This window comes from Gadus chalcogrammus, chromosome 15 (assembly GCF_026213295.1).
Source record: "Gadus chalcogrammus isolate NIFS_2021 chromosome 15, NIFS_Gcha_1.0, whole genome shotgun sequence".
NCBI lineage: Eukaryota > Metazoa > Chordata > Actinopteri > Gadiformes > Gadidae > Gadus > Gadus chalcogrammus.
In genome coordinates, this window is record NC_079426.1 from 25,666,484 (window position 1) to 25,687,620 (window position 21,137).

The 21,137-nt window shown below is 45.6% G+C and overlaps 1 protein-coding gene and 1 pseudogene across 2 annotated transcripts in view; one reads left to right on the top strand and one right to left on the bottom strand.

Annotated features, from left to right (window-relative positions):
* LOC130404412 (endoplasmic reticulum junction formation protein lunapark-B-like) overlaps positions 1 to 21,084 on the top strand; it is a 65,297-nt gene extending 44,213 nt beyond the window's left edge. The window contains exons 13-17 of one of the 2 annotated variants that reach the window (XM_056609120.1): positions 796 to 901; positions 1,713 to 1,783; positions 6,233 to 6,403; positions 15,460 to 15,655; positions 16,145 to 21,084. In XM_056609120.1, coding sequence (XP_056465095.1) covers positions 796 to 901; positions 1,713 to 1,783; positions 6,233 to 6,403; positions 15,460 to 15,655; positions 16,145 to 16,157 — 557 coding nt within the window. In that variant the 3' untranslated portion in view covers positions 16,158 to 21,084. The remainder of the gene's footprint in view (positions 1 to 795; positions 902 to 1,712; positions 1,784 to 6,232; positions 6,404 to 15,459; positions 15,656 to 16,144) is intronic. The other variant, XM_056609121.1, reaches the window with a different exon arrangement.
* Positions 18,950 to 21,137, bottom strand: part of LOC130404238 (acetylcholine receptor subunit alpha-like) — a 70,473-nt pseudogene continuing 68,285 nt past the window's right edge.

Below are 21,137 nucleotides of genomic sequence, written 5' to 3' on the forward strand. Positions count from 1 at the left end.
CCGTGTTCCAATACCCGTACTTCCATGAGTATACTTAAAGGAATAGGGTATACTATCCGTACTATCCGTACTCACTGAGTACGTTAATTTTTCAGATGTGAGTGCTGTTCTAAATCGAGTACTCCGTGGTGCACTTACCGGAAATGACGATCGCGATAGCCGCCTAAAAAAACTATTCAGAGGCGATTGTAAAATGTAATAAATATGAATATGTTACACGACGAAACTTACATTTGTATGGTGCAGAAGCTGCAGGCGCTGTCCCCTCGGTATCCATTTTTTTTCGAGTTGATCGCTCAGCCTGGCTCCGCCTCTTCCGCTACGTAGCTAAGATGGCTGCCGTTGAGTACAGAAAGTGTCCTTCGATCCACACTTCACGATTAGCCCGTTTTGAGTACGACATCCGGGTCTTTGAAGTATACTTCTTTTCGCCAGATCTGAATTGGAACGTACCATGTACTCAAAATTTGGCTAGTAAGTACGGATTGTACGGGTATTGGAACACGGCACAGCTATCAACCCAGAGGCCTGACTTGTGCCACTTAAAAAGTAATAATAATAACAACAGTACAGAATATGTAAACTTTTACCTTATTTAGATAATTGTTTTATGCAAAGGAGATAAGGCTAAGAACAATCGAGGCATACAATAAAATTTGGTTTGGTGCTGCTAACCACATAAAACAACTGCAGGATGCTGGGTAGTAGCCATTGGGCTCAAGATTAACTAAGTGTAGACATAGAGATTTGTAAGGATATTAGAGATTGGTGTGTCAGTGACCTGGTCTTCCCCAGGCATGCACCCTCCTGGGCCTCCGTTAGCCAGGCCTGTCCTGCCCAGAGAGCGAGGCACGGTGGACCGCGTCATAGAGTACCTGGTGGGAGACGGCCCCCAGAACAGGTGAGCATCAGGGAGTAACGCTGCTTTACATTCACTAAATATACAATCAACCAGGCAAGTTACTACCTTGGTAATGGACTCATTTGGTTGCATTTTTTTGAAACCCATTTATAGTTGGGGACGTCTAAGAAGATTCATATTCCAATCAGTGACATTTAGGGGCCACTCACACTAGGGCCGTTTGCCTGTTCCGTGCTGCAGGAAGATTCAGCACGATTCCCCCCGCTGGCCCATGGTCACACTGCTCCCAAAGGCTGTGGCCTGGGCACGATTGCTTCTTCATACACACGTCATCACGTTGTAATACGATAAATACGTCATCACCAAGCGTCCTCGCCGCCATAACAACAATGGAGAACAACAACGTGAATGCTGTCATCGGCCCAAATTTCAAGTAAACACTCGACTTCACTATCGCACCAACGTAAGCCCACTCGTGAACCGCTTGCCGCCATTGATTAAAATGATTGTTGTGGGGAAGAAGGGCATGGACCTATAAAGAAAGAAGGGTCGCGCAAGGACTACGTCATCCAGCTCACGTTGCGTATCCGCGAGTGTTGTCTAATTAGCATCTGTACTTTGGCCACGGCACACCTCTCTCCCAAGTGTGCCGTGGCCAAGGGGCGGTTCCGTGCTGGAATACGGTTGGCGTGGTCACACTAGCCAAACGTTCTAGACTTTAGTAAAGTATGCAAATGAGCTCGGGCACGGGGACGCGGCCCTAGTGTGAGTGGCCCGTTAGAGAGCTGAATGAGGGCTTAAGACAGGATGGTTTAAATAATCCTAACCCAATGTCTTTGTGTGTTTCTAGATATGCTCTCATCTGCCAGCAGTGTTTTTCTCACAATGGGATGGCTCTGAAAGAGGAGTTTGAATATATAGGTAACAAAAACAATTTTACTCACGGTACTATCTCCATACACAGACACGTTCCGCTTTATTTCTCATGTGATCCATGCGAGATCAACTGTTAATGAAGGTCATTGACATGTTTTATATTATTTGTTCATGTCGTTAAGCCATGGCTACTTAGTCGTTGAAGCTATACTATATTGTTTCTGCTGGTAGGGGTCTCAATCAACCTAATAAGAAAAGACATGTTTGATGACGGAGGAGTTGTTGTTTTCTCCCCCATTGACAGTGAAAACCAATGTGATGGGCAGAACTCTTGTTCAAGGATGAGTTAATGTATTAAAGCTGTGTTAACAGCTGAAGATAATGTTGTCTGAGGTATTCTAGTGCTGTTTTCCATGGGTAAGACAATCATAATAAATGTTACTGTATGACGTTACCGTACCCATTACTGTGTTTCCCGCAACATTGTATGCTAACCACCAACCCACATGAACTGTGATGAGTGCACAGGTAACAACAGTGCAATTATCCATTGCATAGATAACACTAAGTGTTTACAAGTTACAAGCAGGTAAAAAAAAGTGTGGCCAGTAAGCACATGGACTATAAAAGATATGTTAAAGGTGCCATGACATGCTATTTTATGGATGCTTTAATATAGGTATTAGTGGGCCACTAACACAGTATTCAAAGACGTTCCCGAAATTCAGCCGTGGTGCAGAGTTACAGCCACTCCGAGCCAGTCGCACATTGAGCTTCCCCCAAATGCGCTGTTTTGGTGTCTGTAGCTATAATGCAAATGAGGAGGAGCGAGGCGGGTCAAGGAGGAGGGTTGGGGTGTGGCCCTGAGCAGCTGTCCAGCAGTATCTCAGGAGGTAGAGCGGGTTGGCTGGTAACCTGAAGGTTGCTGGTTTGATCCCCGGCTTCTCCTAGCTGAGTGTCGAGGTGTCCTTGACAAGGTACCTAACCCTGACTGATGTTGTGATGTCGAAGACAGACATCCTGTCTGTCTTCGACAGCTGCTGCTGGAACAGAGACTTCCAACTCTCCAGCAGTAGCGCCCCAAGGCCAGATATGCGCCTAGCGGGAAAAACTGATGATGATGATTGCAGCCACGGTACCATGCGCTCTGTTTACAGAGGATGTATCGCAATGGCGAGGCGTACACAGCCTTTAGCTGTGTTCTGTACATATTCTACAACACACGGGAGTCCTGGAGCTCTATATCTAAATAGTATCATATAGCCCTTATAGATATCTATATCATATAATATATATTATCACGGCCAAAAGCTGTGTGAGCGGATATTATGAATCTCAAACGACAGCGTTGGGTTCTACGACGTTCCTTGTTCTTCCACGTCCACATCCATGTGAAGTAGACTGAACCGCGACAAGGAGGAGAAAGGAATTGTTGCCGGGCAGCGTTTAGGCACCTCCGCCTCCTAAAGCGCCGAGGCGGTGGTCCCTCGGCAGCGGGAAGCGGGGCTCAAGCGGGAGCCATTCGCCGCCAACAATCCCTTTCTCCTCCATGTCGTGGTTCATGTTCTTGAGGGAGTCAAAGCCAAAGTTCCTTCCCCCAATTCATTCTCAACCATGGCTGTGATAACCCCCACTACGAGTCTCGTTGTTGAAATACCAGAGACGAGAGTCCGACGTGTTATGCGCCATAACACCAAAAGCAGAACGGTTATCCAAATAACAAGGAAGTGTACAACACTTGCGTTACAGTCCTGGAGCTCTATATCTAAATAATATCATATGATACATAGATATCTATATCATATGATATAATACATATTATCACGGCCAAAAGCTGTGTGCGCCTCCAGACGATATTATGAATCACAAACAACTTCGTCGGGTTCTGCGACGTCTCTGGTTTTTCCACTTTCACATCAATCTGAAGTAGACTGAACCGCACGCTGCCTGCTGCCGGTGTTGTGTCGAGATCTGTTTCCCCGTCGAGATGTGTTTCCCCTAGTCCCCGCCCCCGTCCGAAATTACCCGAAGAGCGAAGGAAGTGCGCGTACACAAAAAGCACGCCCACGAGATGCTGTGCTCGTACCACAGAGGCACTTTGGAGAGAGCTAAGGTTCAAAACTGACTATTTTAGCGAGTTTTATCTGAAGATGTTGTATTGTAGATTTCTATCAATAAAAACTATTATTTTTGTGAGAGACTTTATTTTGAATGTTATGGACTTTTGGAAGGAAGTGTGCTCATTCATAATACTGTCAGATACTGTTCCCCCTCTGTTCCATAGGAAAGGAGGCTCACACATCTTTCAAATTCATACTGCTGACTTATTTCCCCACAACAGATAAGTCCTGGGATTTTCAGGCTGATATCATTCAATTTGACCATTTTGAACAGGGGGAACGCATCCTGACAGCTTGGAATAATACTGTCAGGATGCGTTCCCCCTCGGTTCCATAGGAAAGGAGGCTCTCACATCTTTCAAATTCATACTGCTGACTTATTTCCCCGTACAGTATCTGACAGTATTATGAATGAGCACACTTCCTTCCAAAAGTCCATAACATTCAAAATGAAAAGTCTCTCACAAAAATAATATTTTTTATTGATAGAAATCTACAATACAACATCTTCAGATAAAATTCGCTAAAAAAAGTCAGTTTTGAACCTTAGCTCTCTCCAAAGGGCCTCTGTGGTACGAGCACAGCAGCTCGTGGGCGAGCTTTTTGTGTACGCGCGCTTCATTCGCCCTTCGGGTAATTTCGGACGGGGGTGGGGACTAGGGGAAACACATCTCGACGGGGAAACACATCTCGAAACAACACCGGCTTCCCGCTGCCGGGCGTTGGTGCTTCGCGGCGGTGGTGCCTCACACACACACACACACATACACACACACGTGGCACTCGCACGGTCGTGTCTCATTGGCGGGCCAAGTCTCTGGGCGGACCAGGCAGAGTAACGCCCCGTGCCCACTACATGCGTCCGTCGACTGATGTGGGAAGGCGTGGCTGACTGATGGGGGAGTAGTCTTTGCAGAGGCATCCGTCAGCCAATCAAATCGCTTCGCCGGGTTCTTCCCGCTACTTCCTGCTTGTTGCGATGCAAGATGACCCGCTTTCCCGCTTTCCAGTATCGTCAGAGCCCGAGTCGCGTCACAGTGCTTAAATTTGCAGACGCGATCTGATTGGATGACGGATCCGTCGCTGCCGAAAAAGTTGAACCTATTTCAACTTCTTGACTGAGCCGAAGGCTCCAACGGAACGTACGGATCCACAATGCATTGCGCGTCCGTCCCCATTAAAGCCAATGGGGATCACGCAACGGACGCATGTAGTGGGCACGGGGCGTAAGGGTAGGAGCTTACTGCAGTGTGACGACAAAGGAAACCACATTCCAATTCAACGCGCTTGAACCTCCGTTTTTATCAAAGGCGAGCAAAACGCCTGGTGCTCGTTTTACACCGAAAGCAAGTTTTAGCCACTTGGGGACCATAGGCAGGCTAGGGGAATTCATTTTTATGTTAGAAAACCTCATAAAGTAAGATTTTCATGCCATGGCACCTTTAAGCTGATTATACATAGACTATATAATACAGGTTAAACTGAATTAACAGACAATTATCATATATTGTATATTATTACAGGTTAAACTGAGTTAACATAGACTATATAATATAGGTTAAACTGAGTTAACATAGACTATATAATACAGGTTAAACTGATTAATGATAGAATATATAATACAGGATAAACTGAGTTAACATAGACTCTATAATACAGGTTATACCGAGTCAACACAGACTGTAGGTTAAACTGAGTTAACATAAACTAGGTTAAACTGAGTTAATATAGACTATATAAAACAGGTTTAACTGATTAAACATGGACTTTATAATTAAGGTTCAACTGTCTTTTGATATGTGTACATCAATAGAAAGTTTAGAAACGATATAAGGCTTTTGTCACCACAAAGTTTCCCCAAAAGCAGTACTCCTCTCCTTCCAGAACGTGTATCCAATTCAGGTTTTTGGTATTCCGTAATACTGGTTTGTGAGTTCTGCATTTATTCTGTTCAGGAAATCTCTGTGGGTAAAACAAAATGTAAATACAAAATTAGCTGCCCAAGGTAAGTCTGTTTGGTAACTCTTACTCGCTGGCTGGCATGAGCCACTGGGAACACTAGCACATGGCAGCTAGATCAATATTATCAAAGAAACAAATCGCCTCTGGATTACGGTTTTCCCAGTTTCCTCGGATGTAGGGGGGTAAAGGGAATTGAACATTGACATGCAACCTCACCAAATGTAACGGGCCGTACCTTGAATAAAGTTACGGAATAAAAAAATAAAGAAATTGGTTTTCATGAGGAAATGTTACATATTATACCATTAAAACACACAGTGAATCAGTGGGTTAGCTCTGGAGTAGATGTGTGTGACTAAGCTGATCTTTTGCTTTGTTAATTGTCTTGTTCACATTCCTCCTCCATGTTCAGCCTTCCGTTGTGCGTATTGTTACTTCATGAACCCGGCCCGCAAGACGCGCCCCCAGGCCCCCAGGCTTCCAGAGTTCAGCTTCGAGAGGAGGCTGAGGGCCGAGTCCCCTTCCCCAGGGCCGGTGCCTCATTCCGGCTCAGAAACAGAGGAGAGTGCCACACCGTCTGGAGGTACTGACACATGACACCACAGCAGGCTGCTTCATTTTAGGCTTTTTAGAGCAACTGTTTTCCCACACCCGAGATTGATTAGTCATGACATTTTCAAAAGGTTTTTTCTTTTCCCAACTAGGAGTGAATCTCTAGATGTGAGATTGACAGATCAACTAGGAGATCAATCTATTTTTGAGCACGCATTTTTTTATTATGGCTATGGCCCCTTTTAATGGAACCAATTGTCTTGTCTTACTTGGAGTTGGTCCTTTGTGGCAAAATGGAACATGGAAATATTATGCCAATATGTTGCCTTTGCTTTGGTTTTGACTTTACTTTATAACATTTTATAACGTATGCAACATTTTAGAAGATCTCCGTTTAACATGTTCCATCAAAGACTTTTAACCCTAAACTGCTCCTGACGAGCTGTCGCCTTGCATGGTTGTCTCTGCCGTCGGTGTGTCAATGTGTGTATTAACTGATGTAAGTGTGCTAAATGCCCTAAATGTAAATGTATAGCTCTGCAGTCTGCACCTGTTGGCTGGGTTTGCCTCATTCTCCTTTTATTCTTAACAACCCCCCCTCCCCACTGCTGGCTAAAACGTCACAGTACTTGATGAATACATTTGTATTCAGTCCATACAATGCATATACAGATTAATTGGACCGTTTTAGTATTTATGAGCACATTTGAGGTGGAATGTGCACATTATTAAACAAAACCTGATTCTGTCCACTACACACCTTTGCCAGGCGTTAGTACAGGCCTGTATCAGGCGTTAGTACAGCCATTACTACCGGCCTTTGTCAGGCGTCACTAAAGGCCTTTGTCAGGCGTCACTAAAGGCCTTTGTCAGGCGTCACTAAAGGCCTTTGTCAGGCGTCACTACAGGCCTGGCTCAGGCGTCACTACAGTCCTATCTCATGCGTTACTACAGGCGTTACCACAGGCCTGTCTCCGGTGATACCACAGGCCTGGCTCAGACGTTACCACAGGCCTGTCTCAGACGTTACCACAGGCCTTTCTCAGGCGTTACCACAGGCCTGTCTCAGGCATTACCACAGGACTGATTCAGCAATTACTCCAGGCCTGTCTATGGGGTTACTACAGGTGTTACCACAGGCCTGTCTCAGGCGTTACTATAGGCCTGTCTCAGGCGTTACCACAGGCCTGTCTCAGGCGTTACCACAGGCCTGTCTTGGGCATTACCAGGCCTGCCACAGGTACCTGATTTTTGGATGTATTGATTGCTGGCGAGATGAGGGGGCAGCTTCACCAAACATGACAAAAACTTTTTCAAAAACGAGCCTATCCTAGCTTTAAGAGACATTGAATTTATCGTTGTGTTTGGATATAGAATGACCAACATATCTAAAGTAGTATATCTGTATAGGCTCTTTATCATTCAAATGTAATGGGGAAGTCAAAGTGCCGGCATCATCATTGCTGAACCTTTGAGCTCAGCCTTTAAAGATGAACTGAACTGAAATTTGAAGTTTAGCTGATATAACAGATGTATTGTCTGCCTTCTCATTGATACAATAACAAAAAATGGCTGGACTTGCTAAAAGGGATTAAATAGTACGGTGAAAGTGTGGCGCCGCCATGTTGGATTTCAACAACGCTACGACACTTGCATGGTAACCTACTCCTACTCTGTGGCTCTAGCAGCCATAGCAGGTAATGAGTCAGTTCCTGAGGCTCGCTGAAATGGCTACAGAAAAACAAACAACCAGGTCTACAGGAGGATCATCTTATCGCATTGCCCCTGGCTGCAGTAATGCATTATAAAGGGCCAAGGCAGCTGGGGTAATCATACATTTCCACAGGCTTCCTTTGAATGGGAAACCAGCCCTTAAAACGGACTAACCCTCCGATAGCCCCTGTCATGTCAATCTCCACAAGCTAGCACTCCGACCATAAAGTGTATAAACTATTACTCCGACGATATCACAGATCTATGTTTCCAAGCTGCTAATTAAACCACGGCGGGTCTGTAAACAGAAGTTCAACAAATGTCTCTTTCTACTCACCCTGATGTTCGCTGACTAGCCGATTGCTGATGCAGAGGGAGTTAAACTCGAAGAAGTAGTTTCATAGTAAGATGTATCTGTGCAATATCCATCTGTTCAATATCCATCAACATCCATTAAAAAGTAAACCGCCAACATCCACCTAAAGTAAACGTGACGCTTGTGAATCCGCCTCGCATCTATGCTCATCAACGGGTGTATCTCCCAAAGTGCATCCAACATGTCTTTCAGGTCCCGTCCACCCGGAGCCGATTTTTTTGTGAAACCATGTCTTTAATAACCATGTTATTAGGCAGATAATAAACCATGTTCTTTAATAGGTCCATGGTCCCAGGGTGGTTTCAATTAAAACCGGACCTATGCGGTTTCGTGTTACGATTCGTGTGGACGCCTGAAGCGACGTTAGAGTTGTGTTGAAAGTTACAGGGTTTTTTTTGTATAATTTTTTGTAGCTTTAAATACAGCCCCTTGTTCAATTTAATTACTAACTGTACATTCAGAAGTATTTCTACTCAATCTAAAGGGTTAAACAACTACTATCTCCTCCTCGACTTGAATATTTTTATACAGCGCGCAGGCTGGATGCGCGCAGGCTTGATGCGCTCCACTTTTTTTTGTGGAGAACCAGCGCCTTGAATATGTAGGTACTACAGCGTCTGTACAGCTCGTTGCGTTTCCGCAATAAGTCCGTCTATACAGAGATATTCCTGAAACTCATCAAAAGAGAAAGATCGTTTTCGCCTTGTTACTTGTTTGCTATTTATGGGGCGCTCCAGTGTCTCCGCTCGGACGTACCTTAGAGAGAGCATGGGCACTTCCAAAACCTCTCTCTCGCCGCACAGCGTTTGAAATGCCCTATGCAACCTAATCCAACCATAGATGGTCATGGTTGACCGGGACCTCTCGGCAGCAAACCGATTCAATGGCAGTGTCCATGCTCCGGCAGCACCCACACGATCCGAAGGTGGAGCTGGAGCCTGAAATTGATCCCTCTCCACCTGGCAGTCGGACACTACAGGCATGTCCCACACAGGCTCAAACCAGCCATATTAAAATCACTATTTCCCGCCGTGCAGTGTAGAAGACGTTTGCGTGTCTGCAGCAACGACCTAGTCCTACCATGCCAGTAACGTCATCGGCGCTCTAATACTAAAAGACGCATTTTCTTTTGTTGCTAAAAAAAGCTATATATTGATTTTTTTTCAATATTTTTTAGTGTTATTTATTTTATAATGGTCATATTCTAACACGTTATCGAAACTGACTGGCTGCCGAGGATTTTTCGTCCTCAGTGGGTGTTGGTCTCCGCCAGGGCTGCGCCTTGTCACCATTCTTGTTTGTGATATACATGGACAGGATATCGAGGCGTAGTCGTGGTGGGGAGGGGTTGCAGTTTGATGGTCTGAGGGTCTCGTCACTGCTTTTTGCAGATGATGTGGTCATCATTGAATCATCGGCCTGTGACCTTCATCACTCATTGGATCGGTTGGCGGCCGAGTGTGAACCGGTGGATTGCTTACTCCGGGTAGGAAATGAGTCCTTAGCCCAAGTGAAGGAGTTCAAGTACCTCAGGGTCTTGTTCGCGAGTGAGGGTACGATGGAGCGTGAGATTGGCCGGAGAATCGGAGCAGCGGGGGCGGTATTGCGTTTGCTTTACGCACCGTTGTTACAAAAAGAGAGCTGAGTCTGGGCAAAGTCGATCTTCGTTCCTATCCTCACCTATGGTCATGAGGGTTGGGTGATGACCGAAAGGACGAGATCGTGGGTACAAGCGGCCGAGATGAGTTTTCTCAGAAGGGTGGCTGGCGTCTCCCTTAGGGATAGGGGGAGAAGCTCAGCCATCCGTGAGGAAGTCGGATTAGAGCCGCTGCTCCTTTACTTAGAAAGGAGTCAGCTGAGGTGGTTCGGGCATCTGGTAAGGATGCCCACTGGGCGCCTCCCTTGGGAGGTGTTTCAGATACGTCCAGTGGGGAGGAGACCTCGGGGAAGACCCAGGACTAGGAGAGATTATATCTCAACACTGGCCTGGGAACGCCTCAGGATCCCCCCGTCAGAGCTGGTCAATGTGGCCCGGGAAAGGAAAGTCTGGGGCCCCCTGCTTGAGCTGCTCCGCCCGCGACCCGACCCCGGATAAGCGGATGAAGATGAGATGAGGCACGTTATCGATTTCAATTCAGTTCATCTTTAATGGTGTGATTCTGCCTCTAGCTAGGGCCCCGACTCCATGGACCTCTGTCCACAGCTTTATCCAGAGCCAGCAGCCCCCAGAGCACCCTCTGGCACAGCCCCTGCAGAATCCAGGTTCCCCTCTCTCCTTTTCTCCTCTGATTTTCATTTAATCTCAATTGCTTAAGCTAATTCCCCACGCCCCCTTGTGGAGTCCTGCTCTGCTGTAGATTAGGTAACGTTATAGGACAATCAGGGGCAACATCTGGTGCGATTTTACTGTCTGAATGGAATTTAGTCCTTAATATCAAAATAAGGTATGAGAAGATTCCACTTAACTTAACAGAGCGTAGGTCGTCAAGTCAAAGGTCATCAGGGCAATGCTGCAGTAGGAGAGAGTTATAACTAAACAGAGCATAGGTCATCAGGTCAAAAGTCATCAGGTCAAAGGTTGTCAGGTAAATGCTGTGCTAGGAGAGAGTTATAACTGAACAGATTGTAGGTTGTCAGGTCAATGCTGCGCTAGGAGAGAGTTATAACTGAACAGAGTGTAGGTTGTCAGGTCAATGGCATCAGATCATAGGTCGTCAGGTTGATAGTGTGGTAGGAGAGAGTTATGACTGAACAGAGCGTAGGTCGTCAGGTCAATGTCATCAGATCATAGGTCGTCAGGTTGATAGTGTGGTAGGAGAGAGTTATAACTGAACAGAGCGTAGGTTGTCGGGTCAATGGCATCAGATCATAGGTCGTCAGGTTGATAGTGTGGTAGGAGAGAGTTATAACTGAACAGAGCGTAGGTTGTCGGGTCAATGGCATCAGATCATAGGTCGTCAGGTTGATAGTGTGGTAGGAGAGAGTTATGACTGAACAGAGCGTAGGTCGTCAGGTCAATGTCATCAGATCATAGGTCGTCAGGTTGATAGTGTGGTAGGAGAGAGTTATAACTGAACAGAGCGTAGGTTGTCGGGTCAATGGCATCAGATCATAGGTCGTCAGGTTGATAGTGTGGTAGGAGAGAGTTATAACTGAACAGAGCGTAGGTTGTCGGGTCAATGGCATCAGATCATAGGTCGTCAGGTTGATAGTTTGGTAGGAGAGAGTTATGACTGAACAGAGCGTAGGTCGTCAGGTTAAAGGTTGTCAGGTCAATACTGTGGTAGGAGAGAGTTTTAACTGAACAGAGCGTAGGTCGTCAGGTCAATGCTGAGGTAGGAGAGAGGTGTACAAACCACAAGCGTCGTCATGCAGTCGTTTTTCCCCTTGGCTCAGCTCTGTGAATTATCCCTTCATTCGTATCCAACCAATGGGAAAAGACATTTAATTAATTATTACGGCTCTTTACCTGGCAGGACTATCGTCCGTAGGGTCGCAATGATTTCAGTGTTTCTTTCCTTGTTGTCTTGACTATTGATATGTCTAACATGGATGGTGTGTATAACTATTTATAACCTATCGGGATTTGAATGTGCCAGCGTTGGGTGTTTCCTGGCTTTTAGTGCAGCGCCACAGGAGGACTGCAGGGAGTTCAATGGATGTGTGTCCCTCTCTTTGGAATGCAGAGCCGCTCACTTTTACTGGATCAATGTTAACAGATTCACTCTCAAATTCCATCTTCTGATCTCTTCATATCCGAATGAACTTATTTGACTCTGCATTAATAAAGCCAAATCAAACACAAAAAAAACCAACCTCAGGGACATGAGCGTACACAATGGTGACTGACTCTAAGGTCACCAATCAGGCAGGGCCATTCATGACATATTGGAAGATTAGTTGAAATGGTTAAACACAGACACAATAATACAGGTTTCTCATCTCATCTCATTTTCGTCCGCTTATCCGGGGTCGGGTCGCGGGGGGAGCAGCTCAAGCAGGGGGCCCCAGACTTCCCTTTCCCGGGCCACATTGACCAACTCTGACGGGGGCATCCCGAGGCGTTCCCAGGCCAGTGTTGAGATATAATCTCTCCACCTAGTCCTGGGTCTTCCCCAAGGTCTCCTCCCCACTGGACGTGCCTGAAACACCTCCCAAGGAAGGCGCCCAGTGGGCATCCTTACCAGATGCCCGAACCACCTCAGCTGACTCCTTTCTAAGTAGAGGAGCAGCGGCTCTAATCCGAGTTCCTCACGGATGGCTGAGCTTCTCACCCTATCCCTAAGGGAGACGCCAGCCACCCTTCTGAGAAAACTCATCTTGGCCGCTTGTACCCGCGATCTCGTCCTTTCGGTCATCACCCAGCCCTCATGACCATAGGTGAGGATAGGAACGAAGATCGACCGGTAGATCGAGAGCTTTGCCTTGCGGCTCAGCTCTCTTTTCGTTACAACGGTGCGGTAAAGCGAACGCAATACCGCCCCCGCTACTCCGATTCTCCGGCCAATCTCACGCTCCATAGTACCCTCACTCGCGAACAAGACCCTGAGGTACTTGAACTCCTTCACTTGGGCTAAGGACTCATTTCCTAACCGGAGTAAGCAATCCATCGGTTTCCTGCTAAGAGTCATGGCCTCAGATTTAGCGGTGCTGATCCTCATCCCAGCCGCTTCACACTCGGCCGCCAGCCGATCCAGTGAGTGCTGAAGGTCACAGGCCGATGATCCAATGAGGACCACATCATCTGCAAAGAGCAGCGACGAGATCCTCAGACCACCGAACTGCAACCCCTCCCCACCACGACTACTCCTCGATATCCTGTCCATGTATATCACAAACAGGATTGGTGACAAGGCGACCCACTGAGAACGAAACTGACTGGCTGCCGAGGACGCAAACACAGCTCTCGCTTTGGGAGTACAGGGATTGGATGGCCCTGAGGATAGACCCCCTTACCCCATACTCCCGCAGCACCTCCCACAGTTTCTCCCGGGGGACCCGGTCATACGCCTTCTCCAGATCCACAAAACACATGTAGACCGGATGGGCATACTCCCAGGCCCCCTCCAGGACCCTTGCGAGAGTGAAGAGCTGGTCCGTAGTTCCACGTCCGGGGCGAAAACCGCATTGTTCCTCTTCAATCTGAGGTTCGACGATCGGCCGAACCCTCCTTTCCAGCACCTTGGAGTAGACTTTACCAGGGAGGCTGAGAAGTGTGATACCCCGGTAATTGGCACACACTCTCTGGTCCCCCTTTTTGAACAGGGGAACCACCACCCCGGTTTGCCACTCCTTTGGCACTGTACCCGACTCCCACGCGATGTTGAATAGGCGTGTCGAACCATGACAGCCCCTCAACACCCAGAGCCTTTAGCATTTCTGGCTGGATCTCATCAATCCCTGGGGCTTTGCCACTGCGGAGATGTTTGACTACCTCAGTGACCTCCACCAGGGAAATTGACGACGAAACACCATCAACCTCGAGCTCTGCCTCCAACATAGAGGGCGTGTTATTCGGATTCAGGAGTTCCTCAAAGTGTTCCTTCCAACGTCCGACGACCTCCTCAGTTGAGGTCAACAGAGTCCCATCCTTACTGTACACAGCTTGGATGGTTCCCCGTTTCCCCCTCCTGAGGTGCCGGATAGTCTTCCAGAAACACTTTGGTGCCGACCGAAAGTCCTTCTCCATGGTCTCTCCGAACTTCTCCCACACCCGCTGCTTAGCCTCCGACACGGCAGCAGCTGCAGCCCTTCGGGCCTGTCGGTACCCTGCAACCGAGTCAGGAGTCCTCCAGGATATCATATCCCGGAAGGCCTCCTTCTTCAATCGGACGGCTTCCCTGACCACCGGTGTCCACCACGGTGTCCGAGGGTTACCGCCCCTTGAGGAGCCTAAGACCCTGAGGCCACAGCTAGCCACCGCAGCTTCAGCAATGGAGGCTTTGAACACCGCCCACTCCGGCTCAATGCCCCCAACCTCCACAGGAATGCCAGAAAAACTCCGCCGGAGGTGTGAGTTGAAGATACCTAGGACGGGGGCCTCCTCCAGACGTTCCCAGTTCACCCGCACTACTCGTTTGGGCTTACCAGGTCTATCCGGAAATTTCCCCCATTCCCTGATCCAACTCACAACCAGATGGTGGTCGGTTGACAGTTCCGCCCCTCTCTTTACCCGAGTGTCCAAAACATGCGGCCTCAGATCAGATGACACAATCACAAAATCGATCATTGATCTTCGGCCTAGGGTACTCTGGTACCAGGTACACTTATGAGCACCCTTATGTTCGAACATGGTATATAATACAGGTTTCACTGATTGAAAATCGTTGTTTTTACACATTTGCCGAGGTAATATACCGGCTTGATTTCTCACACCAATTTCCCCTCTTGAACCCTACACATTTGGGGTGTTCATTTTCATGTAAATGCAAATTGATGGCATCGCAGTACCAGCGGCGGGACTTAGAAACTTTTGTCGGGTTTAAAAAACATGTGGGCAGAAAAATAAAGAAGCCCAAAATAAACAAAAACACATTTGGAATATGCAAATATGCCCCTAGGTTTTAACCAAGCAAGACATTGCCTGGCTAAGGCAAGACCTTGCCTGCAGGGTGTGCCATGGACCTATAGACTTTATAAAATGCCTATAGAGTTTATAATACAGGTTTAACTGATTAAACATAGACTATAATATAATACAGGTTCAACTGACTTTTGATATGTGTACATTGATGAAAACTATGGCAGGCTTCTGGCAGTGTTTCCCATTCCGATTTTGGGTATTCCTGACATCGGCAATCCTGATGATCGTTAGATTAGATTATTGCTTGCCCTGGATACAGGTTTATTTGTGTTTGGTTCATCTTTAAGGCGTCTATAATTCAGTTGATGCTCTTGTTTCAGTCTCTTCATCAAACTCATTTTTCTCCTGTTCCCGCGTTCCCTTCTTCTGCTTCTCGTTTGTTTCTTCATCTCTCTGTCTTTCTGTTTTGCCTCAGACGAGAGGGAGGTAGGGGAAGAGGAGGAGTCTGGCAGGCAGGTGGTGGACAACAGCCAATCAGAGGAGTCCCTGCAGCAGAAAGGGGAGGAGGAGGTGGAGGAGCAGCAGCGTGCTGAAGAACCAATGGAAGAAGCTGGATCGGAGGAGGCTCCTAGCGAAGGCCAAGAAGCAGAAGTACAAGCGTCAGATCTGCAGTGAGACTCTAAGGATGAACCCCTCTTCTCCCAGGTTGTGAAAGACAGGGAATCTGTTGAGGCGTTGATGATGACAATTATTGTGGGTGATGCTAATATTCTTTAGTTCGCTTCTATCCAGCCATGTTCATATATAATTTATCATTGGCTTCTTATTGGCTACAGACTTCTCAAATAACGAATGCCAGTTAGGTTCTTCATAGCACATATCTAGATGACTACTAGGGAGTCGGCCAAGGAACTGTGGTAACTATGGTTTAGGCTACGATGATTTCTGCCCATCAGAACGTGGTTTTATAGCTCTTAGAATTGATCAAAATATAGAATGCAACATAGCCAACTATAGGAAAAACAAGGATTTTGGTTGGCCATATTACAACGTCAGTATATAATGTATTATCTCCTGCAATAGTGCAACTCTATTTCCCTTACAAACTGAGGCCTTGTCAAAACAATCCTGCAAAGGTATTTCTCTGTCTGTTTTTAAAGGGATTTCTTCTAGAAAATCTCTCCTTCCAGAAGAAAAGGTGCTGATCAGACATACGAACTGAGGAGCATGTCTCAGAGGGCTTCTTCTTCAGGTGCCAGTCCAACACATGATGAAGGCCATGCTGCCATGGGATTCAACTCAACTAAACACAACTGTAGTCTACCATTGTTTGTATGTTTTGGCACGTGCACTATGAGTGAACCAACAATAGATGAATACACAGCACACTTTTTCAAGCTTTGTTTTCACAGTCACTTTAAACGCAGAGTAATGCTACCATGTTTCAGTACCGTAAACATGTTAACCAGGCCTGAAGTCATCATCGGATTGGAATTCTTTGTTGGATAATTGACCACTATTTGGGGTTTGAAGGGGTACTAGTAGGGTCTGCCATTGGGGTACCACGCATACTATGAATTATTTATTGTATTTATGCTATTTGTATAGAAGTGGTTAGAATATGTAGCATATTCTTGAACATTGTTCTGATTTCTGATTAGTTTTAAAGGGGTAGTTCGGAATTTTGGACATAGGGCCTGATTCCGAAGTGAGTGATTCTATATCACTGGAGACAGTTTAACACATTTCATTCAGTCCTTCTAGTTGCAGAGTTTGCTCGTGCTAGGCTAGCGCAAGTCAACGGGCAATGCTAGCCTGCTATTAAAAACAGTCTTACCCACTCCACAGTACACCCGAGGTAAATCAATTATAACGACAGACTATACATCTAAATGTCTGTTTATAGAATAATGTTAGAAATAAAACCAACCTTGCATTGCATTGCATTTTGAGGGAATTGCGGGGTCTCAGCAGCAGTGTTTATATTCCTGTACGTAGGCTACGGCAGCGGCGGACTGATACCTAGGTTACCTGCCGCTGTCATTGCTACAAACGCAGAGTACAGTGAACGAAGGAATTCTACAAGCGTATTAAATTAACAAGATATGGCCACGTTTGGAGGAGTTAGCGATGCATCTGCTTTTGAAGACGATTATGAGGAATTTGTTGTATCCAACGAACCGTACATGTACGAGCCGGTGTTTTGATGTCAAAGCCAGCAGCAACAAGCCACAGTTGAGTCCTTTCTGGATCTCGCACTGGAAATTGGTGGAAACTTTGTGGTGCTCATCTGTACCGTTTATTTCTACAATTTCTAAAAGCACACTGAACCATCATGTTGCCTAGTCGTTCAATTGCGCTTCTGTCCCACGCTTCTGTTTACGTTCTTCTGTCGTGATTTGGTTACAAACCTAACTAGCGCATAGTAGAATTCCGCTTCTGCTGAGAAAGTAGTCCCTCGATGATTCATGCGATGCATGGTTAGTTTTATTTCTAACATTATTCTATCAACACAGACATTTAAATCTATAGTCTGGCGTTATAATTGATTTACCTCGGGTGTACTGTGGAGTGGGTAAGACTGTTTTTAATAGCAGGCTAGCATTGCCCGTTGACTTGCGCTAGCCTAGCACGAGCGAACTCTGCAACTAGAAGGACTGAATGAAATGTTTTAAACTGTCTCCAGTGATATAGAATACCAATGCTCACTTCGGAATCAGGCCCTATGTCCAAAATTCCGAACTACCCCTTTAAGATATTTGATATGTTGACTATAGCATGGGCTTGTCTTAACGATAATTTAAAGTAACTGCAAAGTAGAATTATGTAATCATTGTCTCACATTATTTGGATCTTAAACACTATATTTATTGCAATCTTAATTAAATCCTCACATTGTGTCTGAGGGCGATACTTATAATGTGACCCGAAGGAGGACATTGGTTTATGAGCTAGAAGTCATGAATAGAACGGTCTCCATCCCGTCTACCAAAGACTCCAACAAAACCCTCTGTTAACCAGATGGTCAGGTTCAACTGATAAAAATAATCAGAGAGGTAAATACCACTAGTTTGGACCTATTCCTGTGTGACGCACAGAAATGGACATGCACGACAGAATACTGAATACTAAAATGTGTGCCGGTTTTTTCTGTCAATTTATTTCTCCCATAATCAGAATGTAGGATCCTGTTATGGTCTTGTCAACATAATATAACATCAATCCATATGTACATATTATCTTACGTTTTAAAAACTTTGTGCATGTATTTGGCGATAGGCACTATGATCAACCATATCCACAGTGTAACTCCAGTACCTACTTTTCATCTGAAATAAGTTTATTAAGGGGTTTCTTTTGAGCTATTAATCTGCTTTATCTTAACCAGTCAGTTTATGTCTACAGAAACCAGCTGATCTTCATCCTACTTGTACATTGTTTTCAGACACTTTCTGAAAATATTATTGAATTGATTTAGAAATGAGTCCTATTCTAGCTATTCTAGGTGATTTTACTCGAAAGAACAATTTACTCTAGGCTACATGCATCCACGATTCCTGCATGTAAAGAGTCTGCCACTGAAACCAGTCCTGGTGTGAGAGGGTTGGGTGACGCTTTGTACCGTGTTTGTTAGCAAGCATTACTTGAGGCTTTTTAGCGTTATAGCAGTCACTGTTCTAGCATATAGATATTCTTTCAGATAACCATTATTGTTCTGATTGTTTTGGTTGGCACCTTTTGCAGTCCCTCTGTGTGCCTTGGCTGCTATATGTGTTTACATTGTATATTATTTTAGCACTAATGTAAAGCAGATTAGTCGATTTAACCCTGATGGCAATGTTGGCCTAATTATTTATCAAAACGCTGGTTCAATTCAATATCACATCATTGCTTTTTAAGCTCTCCAATGCCATGTCTGTTGAATTAGGTTTTCAAGCATATGACTGCTTTTGCACTTTCAGTATTTGACCAATTCTGGATTTACTGTGTTTGCCATCAAATACACTTTGGAAACATTGCAATTGATATAGTGTCATGATTTTGTTATTGGTTATTGCTGTAGCCCTTGTGGGGATGTGTATTTTGTAATGGTATCATCTTGAGGGTACTAGGGGCCTCTGCGTGGGGGGTGCGACTACTTCCATGGGGTGCTGGTGATCAGGCCATCAATCTGAAGGAAAGCACATACTGTTGGATTGACACATTACTTTAGTTATTGGAACTTATTTTTATACAGTACAGTATATACTTTTTTTATGAGATGCATACAAACAGGAAAATACTGGCACCTACAAAGGGTACGGACACATGGGGATTTAACAGACTCTATAGTTCCACCCATTCATGTTTTTTATAGATTTCTATAGGCCGGGAAACTCAATCAAACCATGCCTCAATGTGTCAACAATGTGTAAACAAGTAGAAAACAATCCAATAATATAATCATATGATATGCCAGAATAACACTAAGTCCTATGACTTAGTGCTGGTGATTAATGAAGCAGATATTAATGTCATATCATCCATATGGGAAGACGTATTGGTCTGTCTAACCAGTTCCCCCAAAGGCTTCGCTTGTCTTAGCTAAGTACAAGTCAATGGATATATGTTTGGTTCTTCATGACCTGGACTTAATCAGCAAAATGAACTGCATCATACACAAAAATATGTGTATTATGAAACGGGTGAAATGCAGACTCGGAAGGAGTCCTTCTCTGTGTATCGGGCTCCATATGCAGGTGGACCACTCTGCCTTCAGAGGAGGCGTGCTCACTACAGCGTGTTGAGCTCGATGAGCCGTCCAGCGAACACCCCAAGCGTGCCGATGATGCACACAGCCATGAACACGCACAGCAGGATGTGGTCCAGCACCATGGCAACGAACTTCCACTCCTCGGCCGCCTGGAGTGGTAGGGGACTCAGGGTCAACAACAGGCCACGCCTCGACACATGCAAGACCACTGATTCTGAGCAATATGGATATACAATCCATCTGGTCATTAATACAAGGTTCTTCTGGATTATCCTCAGTTATGTTAGTATTGTACACATAAGGGATCACTGTCCAATACCTAGTGCTCCAGTCTAACGCTATAACAGTATACTCTGCATTGATCAGACTATTATTAGTACTTGAGAGGTTGACGAAAATGGCATTGAGCACAACATAGGTCGAAGTGCAGCACTCAATCCTTTGAAAACGTATTTTGTTTATTTTCAAGATTTGCCGAATTTTTGGTTCAAAGGTTGCCAGGTGTTTCCAGCAGGTTGTAAAGTTGAAAACCAATAGCATTTATGCAGGCATCATTACATTGATGCGCACCCAGTTTAGTTTGTTTGGGTTTTGTCTCGACCATTTACATACCTCAAACAAAGTGCATATCCGGAAGCGTGAAAAAATTAACTCACTGTCACCTCACCTCACCTGACCTGCAACCGTTCAGTGCTGCACTCTGGTGCAATGTTTCAAAATGACGAATTAATTAAATAAATTTCCCTTTTAACATTTTGACCTTTGTCCTAACAATAAAGGATAGGTATGGCTGACTGAAGAGGCAGTATGGACTCACGTTGTTTGCCTCCTCGTCTGACTTCATGGTCTCTGCGATGTAGCTCACGCCCTCGATGGCGCTGCGCACTTCAGGGTTCTTGGTGATTTGGGAGTTCAGGGGCACGTTAGTCGGGGTGGGCTTCCCTTCAAACAGGAAAAGGGTCAAAGGTTTGTGACGGTTCCCTGTATGTTGTGTCTTCCATTTGTTTCTAGGACTGGGGAGCAGAGACCTACTTAATTGGTCATTAGGAGTGATTGGCGTGCACCTGGGCCCGGGTGCCAATGCCCTATAAGAGTCTGCTTCCCCAGTCCTTCCCTCTCTGTTCTTTTCAGCTCCATAGCCATGCACACCTTTCAACACTTATGTTGAAACAACACACACACATATAATCCACTCATGCATACACACTCCACACTACGGACTTACTGACTTCCACATCCCATACTTTTATTATAATTTGAGCACTTGGATTGGCTTGGTTTGATTAAATACTTATTTTGATTGGAAAACTCTTGTCTCCCGTCTTTTTGTTGTGTAGCCTGGCGCCCCTAGGCCAGGTGCATAACAGGTTATAGTGGATTACGGAGTCTGCTTACACTTT